General features: G+C 39.2%; 1 protein-coding gene across 6 annotated transcripts in view; it reads left to right on the forward strand.

Moving 5' to 3' along the window:
• The window catches only part of LOC118808117 (serine/threonine kinase 11 interacting protein), a 50,478-nt gene that overhangs the window by 14,688 nt on the left and 23,403 nt on the right, over nt 1-12,387 (forward strand). For 4 of the 6 annotated variants that reach the window (XR_005007259.1, XR_005007260.1, XM_036570552.1 and 1 more), the window contains exons 10-19: nt 826-915; nt 3,244-3,285; nt 5,283-5,450; nt 7,008-7,086; nt 7,162-7,599; nt 8,142-8,344; nt 8,604-8,714; nt 9,447-9,639; nt 11,632-11,801; nt 11,916-12,177. Coding sequence is in view for 4 of the 6 variants with exons in the window: in XM_036570552.1 (XP_036426445.1) it covers nt 826-915; nt 3,244-3,285; nt 5,283-5,450; nt 7,008-7,086; nt 7,162-7,599; nt 8,142-8,344; nt 8,604-8,714; nt 9,447-9,639; nt 11,632-11,801; nt 11,916-12,177 (1,756 nt within the window). In the remaining 2 variants the exon portion in view is untranslated. The remainder of the gene's footprint in view (nt 1-825; nt 916-3,243; nt 3,286-5,282; nt 5,451-7,007; nt 7,087-7,161; nt 7,600-8,141; nt 8,345-8,603; nt 8,715-9,446; nt 9,640-11,631; nt 11,802-11,915; nt 12,178-12,387) is intronic. The other 2 variants (XM_036570555.1, XM_036570554.1) reach the window with 2 other exon arrangements.

Below are 12,387 nucleotides of genomic sequence, written 5' to 3' on the forward strand. Positions count from 1 at the left end.
TGGACCCCCTAAAAGTCTCAAAATCAAAATTCTAAAGGGGTTCCTGAAAACAAACTTACTATGATGTTATGCTTTTTGTCAGGTTAAAATTGACACTCAAATACAGATTCAGGGAAAGGTAATTGCTTAGCTGCTTCACCCACAATCAGTGTGCTTTTGTCTTTGGTGTTCTTAACTAACTATAGCTGCAGCACTGGTCTGCCTCAAGGTGGTGTTCTAGTAAATTCTGTTGTTTTGTAGCCTAGCAAGAGTAACTATGCCCAGGCTGCCACTGATGAACTTTACAATATACCATTGCATGTTGATTGTTCCTACCGATGTAACTGTGTCATTTTGGTGCTGCGTGTCTGAGGGTAATTTGATCTGTTCTATGATCGCAGCCCTTAATGACATGTTTCTTACAGAAACCCATATCGCGATAATGATATAATGATAAAGCGATTAATTGTGCAGCCTTACTTACTGCTCAGATAATTGGTTAACAACTTTAATTTTCTCAGATGGCCTAAGACCTATATATTAAGTACTAAGGCCATGCTTAACTGAATTCTTTAAACTTGTTTTATCTTTGTTCAGAATCTATTTTGGCATGTTTTTGATGCCTGGTTTAATTTGTGGGCTTGGCGAGATTTAGTAGCTTTGGGGTAGCAAGTCTTTAAAGTGTTTAAAGCATGTGTTTTTTTCAGGCAACACACAGCTATACCAAGTGAGAGGTTCTTTCAACCTCATTTTTCTCTCTCACCAAACAAAGCTACATAATTTATTGGTGATTTTGCTTAAACATAGTTTCCTGATATTTGTATATATGATTTTTTTTTTTTACAGTTGACTCTGGAAGGCAACCCATTGTACTTCAGAGCTACACACAGAACCACAACTGTCTGCCACCTCTCACCACGAGCTGCTTTCCGAGGAGTAAGTCACTGTGTGTGTCTGTGTGCTTGTGTGTTAAATGTAGTTTATGTGCTGTATGTTTTGCTGCTGTTTTCTCCAGACATGTACAATGCAGACAATTATTTAGACAGTGATACTTTTTGTCACTTTAGCTCTGTACTCCAGCTCACTACATTTGACATTAAACAAAGACTATGGTATTAAAGTGCAGAATGTTTGTTTATATTCAAGAATATTTGCATTTACAGTGGAAAAACTTTGTTAGAATTATAATCTGTATAGTTGACGCATACAGTAATGCACCCATTTCCGGGGCATGCGCAATTTGTATAAATTATCTCACATAAACAATCTTGTATAAAATGATCATGTTTAGTGGGCAGTTTGATTGCAAATCTTGTGCAGTCTGCAACCCATACACTTCAGGGAATGCTGTGTATCTTGCCTAGTGATGCTTTGCCACTGCTGTAATGCAAACATTTTCAGGTCCTGCTTGTTTTAGGGACTTTTTGTCTTTCATCATGTCTTCAGCAGGCGAAATACATGCTCAGTTGGGTTCTAGCATATCACCGTGTTTCGTGAATGAGTTGATCACTTTTTATAATGAGCAGATCATTTTTATTTCTCATTTTGTTACTCTGGTACAGGTCAAACTTCATCTCAAGTTTTTAGTAAACTGTAACTTGCGTCATCTTGAGATCACAGATGCTATATCTGGAATCAACTCTAAACCTTTTGTCTCTTGTGCTGGGTGGCACTGTGTATAAATAGGATTGTTATTTTTGTATGGTTTCGTCGAATATATATCATTGCTGTCAGAACAAAACCTTTTGTCTCCAGAATGTTAACAGGTGAAGGAAAAGTGTCTTAACATTTAATGGAATTTAATGAAGCAAGATTTTTTTAAGGTGTATGTTTAACACTCAAGCAATGTAAAGGATAGCTAGCATTTTCAAGTGATTCACAAAATTACAAACATCAAAAATGGGGAGACAAAGCTTTGACCTGACAAAAATGATATGTAAGTCTCAAATTAAATCTGATAATCTGCACTATAACCTCACAATCATTGTTAAATTCAAATGTAGTGAGCCTTATTCATCCAGGTTTGCAAACTCTGATTCACATTTGCAAAATACCTGTTGACAGTGTTCACACAGAATTACCTAGAGGGACAGGGATTCATGTGTGTGCAATTACTATTATCATTATTATTTTGTATTTGTATTGTTTTTACTTATTGTTGAAGAATTTGGATGATTTGAGACTACGCAACTTTAGTAACCCATGACCTGATTAGTGACTTTAAACATTCACACAGTGAAACAGCCAGTTCATGAAATTTTTGCCCTGCTAGATCTGTCCTGGTCAACTGTAAGTGCTATTTTTAGTGAAATGGAAGCATCTAATGGCAGAATCAGCCCACAAAGTGGAAGTCCATGCAAACTCATATAGTGGGGCCAGTAAGTGCTGAAGTGCATTGTGTGTAAATATCATCTGTGCTCTGTTGCATCACTAACTAAAGAGTTCCAAACTGCCTCTGGAAGCACATTCAGCACAAGAACAGCACTTTGGGAGCTTCATGAAATGGGTTTCCATGGCCGAGCAGCTGCACACAGGCCTAAGATCACTGTGTGCAATCCCAAACATTGACTGGAGTGCCACTGACCTCTGTAGCAGTGGAAATGTGTCCATCCTCTGCAGTGATAAACCACACTTCACGTCTAATGGATGAATCTGGGTTTGATGGTTTTGCCGGGAGAATACTACCTACTAGAATGCTTAGTGCCAACAGTAACGTTTGGTGGAGGAGGGAAAATAATCTGGGGCTGTTTTTCAGGGTTTGGTCTAGGCCACTTAGTTCCGCTAAAGGGTAATGTTAATGCAACAGCATACAAATATATTTTAGACAATTATATGCTTCCAACTTTGTGGCAATAGTTAGGGGAAGGCCCAGAGCCCTGACCTTAACCCCACTGAACGCTTTTGGGATGAACTGAGTTGATTGTAAGTCAAGCCTTCTTGTCCAACATTAGTGCCTGACCTCTGGGTACAAATTGTAACTCACACGCTCCAAAATCTTGTGGAAAACTTTCCCAGGAGAGGCCAGGGGGCCAACTCCTTATATGTCTATGGTTTTGGAATAGGATGTCCAACTACCTCATATAGGTGTGGTGGTCAGATGTACACATACTTTTGGTAATATAGTGTATGATACAGGTTATTGTCATATAGTGTGTGTTACAGATTATTGTCAGTCAAGCCAGTTGTCAGCTTTGCTCAACCTTGATGAAAACGTTTTCAATCAGGTCATAGGTTTTGTTTTGTTTTTATTTGTTTTTCTCCTAGCTACAATTGGATGGTTCCGTATTGTCTTCTTCTGAGCTTGCGGTGAGTATTCATCCTTATTTTGCTCTTTTATACCTGTTCACAGTTTCTTTGAAGGCCAGCCATGCAGTGACTTGAATACATCTGTTTGCACTTCTTAAAGTATACACCTTTAGGCCAAGAAAGTAATATAGGAAAATGAGAGTGTTTAACATTATAAATTTAACATTGTCCAAACCATTTGGAGAAATGTTGGAACAGTAGGTAAAAAGCAAATAAAAACAGAAAGCAGTGAAGAAAATAGTACCAAGACAGGATATGTACCTTATCAGCATCATTGTTTGTTTTGGTAAATATACATTCATTTTGAAACAGTTCTAAAGTAGTTGGGATGGGGCGATTTAATACTAGAGCTCAGTTTCTGTTCTTTATTTTTTAACTTGCCCTCATCTACTTCGACTCACCACTTGAATGCGTGTCATACTTTTTCAAGAAAACTCACTTGTCCTTGGTAGGTTAGCATCAGTAAGCTAAATGGCTGGCAAACTTTACAATGCCAAACGGTTTTTAATACCTTTGAGCATTACATATGTAACATGTAATTGCTTTATCTGGCTTTCAATGTGGAGTAGAACAGTGGTGAAATGCCTTTCTTTTTGTGCTTGTTAACTGTGTAGCCTCTAATGTGCTAACTAGCCAGTTAGCAGAGTAGAGTCATGAAGTTGTATCAGCAGGCATGTATTTAGATGGAGTAAGTTGTTACTTAAAGCCCAGTAAATTGAATGTTATAGTTTCGAAACGTTAAGCAAGTAGTTTTTCCCTCAGCTTAGAAACAGCTTTGTCTGCCATTGTTTTCGGGTTTGAAAAATGTTTTTCTGTACATAGTATACATAGTAATATTTTCTGGGTTAGATTCACTCGATTCCTCATCTAGCACCCTTTACTTGAGCTAATAAAGTAATGGCTCTAGGGGTTTTCTCAGAGGGGAAATGATGAGGCTCAGTTGATGAGGGCTTGTTAAAACAGTTGTTGAAATGGGGTAGTAACATTGTGACATGTTCAAAAACCTCTTGAACAGGTGATGCAATCATGCTTTATATTACAATCATGTGATGCAATCATGCTTTATATTACTATATATACTATGTATAGAAAACTACTGAGCACCCAGGAAAGGTCCTTCATGAACAAGGATGTTCAAGGCTCGATTACAGAAGCATGCCGATTTTGCCTATTATCTCCATTACAGAAGCATGCCATTTTTTTATGCAGTGCGGTCTGAGGGGTTGAATCACAAGCATTTATTTGTGGTCTTTGACACACAGAGATTTCTCCTGCTTCCTTGAATATTTGGACAATACAGTGCACTCTAGAGGGTGAAATACCTAAAAGCCTTGCAATCCCTGACCAAGGAAAAAGCCCACATGGCTGCATAATCAGAGAGTGCAGGTGCTAAAATAGATTGCCAGAGTCCAGACCTGTCTCACATTGAAAACACATCTTATTAAGCTCAAAATACAAGAACAAAGACCCTGTTCAGTTGTACAACTGAAAACCTATATAGCAGAAGAATGGCAACAACAATACACTTTCAAAACTAGATCAGTTTGTGTCTTCACTCCCCAAACAGTTATTAAGTGTTGCTAACGGTAAAGGTGATGTCACACAGTGCTAAACGTGCTCCTGTCTCAACTTTTTTGGAATGTGTTGCGGCATCAAATTTAGAATAGGAGTATATTTGCAAAAAACAAAGAAGTTCATGAGGTAAAAAGGTTTCACAACTTTTTTGGAATTGGGTTTGTAGATTACATTCTAACAGATATGTTACTATACATACAAGAGTAGTGTAGGTTATATGTCCAATTGACATCTTGACAGAAACTCCTTCAATGGTAGACATATAGGACATTGATCATTTCAGTCTGTAAGTATAGGTTTTTCGAGTGGCTGTGTTTTTTTAAAAAGGGAACTATACGTGTTTAAGTGGAATGTTCTAAAAAACACGGTAATTCCCCCGTTGCCCTGAGGTTTTATCTTTATATTTGGGTATCACTCTGCAGGTCTTGCCAAAACCTGGGCAACTGATGGGTCAGACATCCCTGATGCAACAAGTCACCACAACACCTGACCAGACTGTACAGGAAGTGTCAAGCGGAGGTGGGGAGTTGAGTGACAGCCTGTCTGTTGGCGATTCGGGAGTAACCAGAGTCATGAGGAAGAAATCCAGGGTGAGACTGTGTCCTAAAAGCCGTCAGTGCACTCTTGTTGCACTGTACTATTTCTAAATTTTTTTATGACACAATGTGGCAGTTCTAGGGAGTAAACAAACAATAGTCCTATGTGTTCTCCCTAGTTCATCACTTCTAAAAATTCTCTGGCAACATCGCTTACAGCAGCTTATAACGCTGTTCATTACTAAAGTAGGTTATCCACAAAGCTGACTAATGCTGTGTTTATTAGTGGAAAACAGCTAAGGTTAATGAGTGGTTGAACTATAGCATTTATCTAATTAATGAAGTCAGCTTTTTGTTCAAATTTTCCTGTTCCACTTTAGATGCTCCAGCAGTTACATTCTGGCGCCTCACGCTACGTTATCTTTTCCAAAATGGACAGTAGCCGTGTCACTGTTTACATGGTCTGTGAGGAATGAAGGAGATCTTATTGCACTTGAAGCCACTGGGCTCGTTTCTGCTTCGTCTCATGTGGAGCTGCATCTCCAAATTCACCTCAGACTTGAGTTACGGAGATCTGAGCCACGAGTGAAAGTTTTAGCTCCTTAAATGAGGTGGAGAAATTCTCTGTTCTCCTTTCACTTTTCCAAAGTGAAAAGCATCCTACACAAATTCAGAGTTTGCCCATTTTGAGAGAAGTATAGGACTCAAAGATATTCTGCCAGTTTTTTGATGAAACAATTTGACGAAATTCCCAACATTTGATGCGAATATTTCATGTTTTCGTGTCGTTTTTTGTGCCATGTTTAGCATGTAACAGCATTGACACACAATGTTCAGATGATTAATCTGCTTAATCATTAAATTCTTTAAACTATAATATGATGGATGTTGCTGTTCATAACACGAAAGTGTATATTCCCAAAGTTGCAAGCTTATGTTTTTTTAAACTGCATTATGACATGTTATCTTGGAGAGGACTCTAACTACACATAAAAGTGTTAGGGAAAATCATAATAATATTGGCTGCTATATCAGATGTTGAAATCCTCAATCATCGAAATCACTATCAGTGTTACAAATCCTACATCGGTCAGGTTTTAGTTTTCACCTGTCAAAACGGACCAAACTAGTTTGATAGGTTGATAGATCTGCACTTTACAAGATATATATAAAAAAAGCACTTACAGTCTGTATGTTCTGAGTCTTTTCATAATGAAGAGTCATGATTTCAATCTGCACATTTGAATACTGACAGCTCAAATGGTTAACCAAGTGCTTGAGTACTCATGAAAATCCTAGATAAAACATTAATGGTATTTATGAAAATCAAACATTTTTATATTGATGTGTAGAAAATTCGGAAAATTCCTACTTCAGCAGTTTGCATTTTACTTGCTGGCCGTGATGCTTTGATGAAATCTAACCATCCACTTGTATTGGCATAAGGATAGGAAAGGAGAGGTAGCTAGCTAGCTTTTGAAATTACGGAAAGTTTGAGAAAGTATTAACCTGCAATTATATGGGGGAAAACATATCATGATGAGGCCTTTGACCATATTGGCAGGCTTCATTTAATTATTTTGTCTCATGTAGGCTCATATCTGTTCGCAGAATAAGGTAAAGGTGAGGAGGGCTAGTATCTCAGAGCCCAGCGATACAGACCATGAATCTAGACCAACTGCTTTACGAGGTAAGTATTGAAGATGTGCCATTTGGGCCATGTGTGATTGGATATTTCTGTTCATGTTTCTTCTCTTTTCCCTAGATATTGTTCTGCACCATCAGAAGGACATTGAGAGGATGGACAGCTTTCGGGAGCAAATGGGGGAGGACTGGCTGCGCTACCAGCATCATCTTGATGGGTCGCCGACGCCTGTGACTGGCCCAAGAGTGGAAAGAGTCACAGCGCAGGTGATCGCCAACAACTGCTGTACCACTTCCCCCACTGCACTCAGAGGCAGTTCTCCCTCACTGAGGCTAGAGTCCCTACCTGCACCACTGCTCTCCTCAGAGCTCAAAGGGGAAGAAGAGGAGATGGAGAGTACAGACCTCCAACCTGAGACTGAGTCTACCCTGCAGTGGACAGGTCATAGCCCTTTGAATACAGAGTCTACACTGGAGACAAGTATAGGAGACCCCCAGGCTCCAGATAAGGCATTGGCTGACCCTTCACCTCCAGAAGAGGAAGAGGAAGACCTTGGAGGTCTGTCTGACATTTAATCATAATTATTGTTTTCTTGTTTGTCAAAGTATTATTTAAACATCTATAATGCTGCAACAAATATTCAGTTGTAAAATTTAGAATTAAAATAATCAAAAATTAAAAAGCCATTCAAATAACAGCCGTAAGCGATTAAGATGCTGTTTCTGCTCTCTGCCAGCACTCCCTGCTGTTCAGAATCAAATCAGGGTTCATGCAGTAGTGCCGAACTGTAATAATTAAACCAACAATAAAATTACAAAAAAATCTGTTCAGTTATATCTGTTCTTATTGTTAGAGAATATTAAAAATAATATTTAATAGCATATTCAAAAATTATAATATTCGATAGTTGCAGAAAAAGATCTGTCCGTTTCTGTAGTTTTAAGATACAAATTAGAAAAATTCAGTCATGTTTTATCATCGCAAGTGTCTATTAAACATTGCTGTAATTCTGCAGTAGAAGTCCTGTGAAAGTCATGTGTTGGGCTTTAGATGGCAGTATTGAATTTTTTTTTACCTGTTTCTTCTATCTGCTCCCATAGTGGACCTCTGTAGGCCTATGCTGGTAGGGGTGCTATCTGGGGATGAGGAGCCTGCCAGGAGGAAGGCCTCGGAGCCGTTCTTCTTGCGAGTCCGCCAGGGTCACATTCTGGAGGTGGACATGCACCAGGGCCGAGTCAGGAACCGTTTGGAGCTGGACAGCCTGCGGCAGGTCACTGCCTCGCAGGCCACCTGGATGGAGAAGGTCAGATCTCGGCTCGCCTGGACAGCGGTCACATCCTCCTCAGTAGCGTGATTCTCAGTTCATTTAACAGATCATCTCTTTATTCCAATGTCAGAACAGCCTAATTTTATCTCTCAGCCTCAGTCTTTTTCTCTCCATTCTTGTGTTCCTTAGTTTACTCATAGCAGTACTACACTGCCAAAGCATTGAAATTGCATTGTAGCATTACATCTCTCTTTCTCTCTCTCTTTCTCTGTCTCTCTCTTTCTCGCTTTGTTAGGAAGAAGAGAGGTCTCACCCAGCTCTAGAGTTGCACTTCAGCTACATCAGTCGGGAAAGACAGAAACGGCGGTACATCATGTTGGATGATGACCCCCAGCAAGCTTTGCAGGTCTGTTTAAGTCTTTTACACATCACTCAAGCTCCCCACCGTCCCTTCCATGATTATAGCAGCAGACCAAGCTATGTTAGATCTATTGTACATTATTATTATCATTATTATTACTATTATTATTTTGTTTGTTTGTTTTCTTCTTTCTTTAATAGGTTAATATGTTAATAGGTTAAGGTTAGTATAGCCAATATAATGACCAGTGCCATTATTTTTATTATTATTTTTATAAGACTTTTTAAGGGTAATGCCAAGACAACCATTTTATTGATATAATTTCACAAAAGGTCATCCTGGGACATCTAATTTGTATATTAACAATGGCAAAAACAACAAAAAGACAAGAGCAGATACATAAAAAGATGAACACAAAGCTCATAAGAACTAAACCTTCTGGTCAGAATTAAAGGCATTTAAGACATCCATCAAACATAATAAGTGTAATGTTATAAAAATGGAAAAAACAAACATAAAATATTCTGCACATTATAATTAAGAAAGATTTCAATATTATTAAATAAATATTAAATGTAAATAGTATATATTCAATAGTAAAAAGCATATATGAGAAAACACTATTACAACAACTTAGGCATTAGAAAGACTTTGACTGAATTACTTTGCAAATAGCTGACAGTAATAATGTAAAAATAAAGAGTTCTTAAGCATCAGAGTAGTCCTGTCCAGTAGTCCAGGGGCCTGATGCTGTTATTAATGGGTTGTTTTTCTCAGGCTCTGGCCGAGGTGCTCTCGAGGGTAGTGGAGGAGAACAAGCGGCAGGTGGAAGAGGGAAAGCCGCAGGGCATGCGACTGCAGTGTCTGAAGTGCCGGGCCGAGTTCTCCCAGCCTGCAGTTGAAAGCCTGGCCAGTACTTTGTCTCAGGGACATCAAGATGAAATAGGGTCAGAGAGAGAACGCAGTCCAGGTAAGAAGAAAGACAGTTTACCGTATCCATGCCCTGTGGTAGAGGGTGTGGACTGTCCTTCACATGCATTCCAGGGACAAATGCAAACATGTTTGCCCTTCTAAAGCAAGGCTGATCAGCAATGCAGGAATAAGCATGTGGTTCTGACCTCCATCTCCAAAAACGCTGCCAGAATTTTATCCCAAGGTGCCATATTTCCTACAGAGGTACAATTTGCCATCATGCTGTGGCAGGGCTAGGCGCATAAAGATATGAATCATACTATTCTTGTTGAAACATGACAGCAGCTCCATTTGATCTGCTTGTAAGGAACATTGTGCACTGAAGTCATGGGGAATACACACAGTCATGTTATAAACAGTTTTCTGCACTTTATTTGTATTTATGTATAATATACAGTACTTTGCAAAAGTCAGAGACCAACCTTCTATTCAATTTCAAGTCAGAACATACAAGTTATTTATATTTCACTGTCTGGAAATAAAGCAGAAAACACAGAAGCCTCAGCAAATAAGTGTATGTTTTTTTAAGTGTTTAGTTTGTCCACACTCTCCCTGTATTAGTTTCCGTTCTCTTTGGGAGACTTGCTTTTAGTTCTTCAAAGAAATCTGCAGGGATGCTTTTACATTTCTTCTTCTCCAGATCCAAGCATTGCATTCAGTAATGTAGACACTCTGGTGGCATGTCCCAAAGGGTATTGCACGATGTATTAAAACTTTTTTTATACATCCTCAGACTTGTGCTGATCCTCTACCATATTTGACTGATGCTGGTACACATGATTTGAAGAGTCCTTCATTCAGCAGCATGCATACCTCCACCTGTTACTTCCAAAGGTCTCAAATTTAGACTCACCAGTCTTTAAAACCTTTTTTTTGTCCATATTCTTTTTTTCAGTAATGGCATCTTCATAGCTACAAATTCTTTCAGACATAGCGTTATCTTCTTACTGTGGAAGGCTGGACAGAAACAGCTGTGGATTTTTTCATATCTGAATCAAGAGTGGAGCTTGATTTTCTCCTCTCTCTCAAAGATGAAAGTACAGTTTTTCTGATAGTGACAGTTTTGGTGGTCTACAAGGTCACGCATGGTTGTTGAGTCCAATTTTCTCTATGTCTTGCAATCACTTTTTGCACTACAGTTTTTGAAATTCCACTTTTTTCACTTGCCTTCTTTGCCCTTACTTATGCAAGTGGATTATCTTCTAAATGATCTCAGAAATATCTCCTTCAGCCATTTTAGATGCACATTATAGAGAAATTTGCAGGGCAGCTAATGGGAATTTGGGTAGTTTAGGCAGAAGGGTGCACAGTAAAGAGAGGACAGATGCTGATTTGATATACTCAGTATTGGAAGCTTCTTCTTTTTTTTATTTTTTTTTTCTGACACTGAACAATAAATAACATGTACTTACTGGACATTCTTTGCCTGTAAATAAAAGGGTGGTCTCTGATTTGTAGCATACAGATCTTTGTCCTGCTCAAAAGTTATTAAAATATGCATTAAAATGTGCTTTGAGATGCATGTCAGGGGATTCGTAAGCCATTTATTCAGCTGTATTGTGCCTGTTTATTTGACTTCCAGCTGCTGTCTTTGGCCAAACGCATACCTTTTCCTGCATGGGGCAGGGATGAGCGAGATTGTTTGTTATCAGAGCTTTAGAGGCTTAAAGGCCCAGTGGAGACTATACATGTTCCTGTAGAGGTTGTGAGCATGAAGGGCTCTGAGATATCACAAGGCATAGCTGTTAGTTCTTTTGATGTCTTTTTGATCTCAGAGTGTAGAATATCAACAGCAACCTTATCCTCATTTCAGACACATGTGGATGACTTTTAACATTCTTTTTTGTTTTCGCCAGGAGCTGAAAAGATTTGGATAGAATTGTCAGTGGTAACCTGTAATCATCATTAAGGAAGTTTATAATAAGTGTAATAAAATGTATGAAAAGCCAGATGAGTGCTGCCTAAGATGTCACTTTTTTTTTGTCTTGAGGAGATGGCGTTTTCTGCCCCGAATGCAACAGTGATCACGTGGTCCAGCTGGCTAATCAAGCAGTTCCCTCCACTAGTACACCAGTCCACTGTGGCTTTGGCGAGAATGGCAACAGATGCTTCAACTTTGATGACACAGACACACCTGTTCTTCCTCATCTACCCCCCAATGTAAATTAACACAGATTAGAGAAATGACAATGCATGTTCAATGCTTTTGTTTGTGACATACATTACTTTTGGTATTTGCATGGCCATGCTTACCAGTACCTATTCCACTTCCAGTCTCTGAGCCAGGATGAAGCTTTGTTGTCTCATGACAGCCCCCTGTATGTGACCCAGGCCTCCACACTGCATGACGTGGCCACAGACACTTTCTTCACTGCCCAAAGTGGTCTCTCCAACATCACTACCAGTCAGAACGAGGTTTGGGTCAGTCAGTCCTTCAGCTCAGCTGAAAACCAGGCACAGCGTGACCCGGAAGGCCAAGAGAGTGAGCTGGCAGGAAGTGGCAATGTCCCCCAGAGCACACAAGCATCCAGCCATGGTGGGTACTGGGGAATGATATAGCTGGGGTATGGTTACAGTGGGCAAACAGCAGGAGGTATTTACTGAGACTAAAATCTGCTAGCATTAGAAGATGGATCTTTCCTTTGATTAGTAATGACTGTTTAAGATGGAATGTTGTGGCACATAAGAGGCCAGTAAACGACACAATGATGAGCAGACTGAGAAAATTACAGACCTTACTGTCATC

This window comes from Colossoma macropomum, unplaced genomic scaffold, assembly GCF_904425465.1.
Source record: "Colossoma macropomum unplaced genomic scaffold, Colossoma_macropomum, whole genome shotgun sequence".
Classification (NCBI taxonomy): domain Eukaryota; kingdom Metazoa; phylum Chordata; class Actinopteri; order Characiformes; family Serrasalmidae; genus Colossoma; species Colossoma macropomum.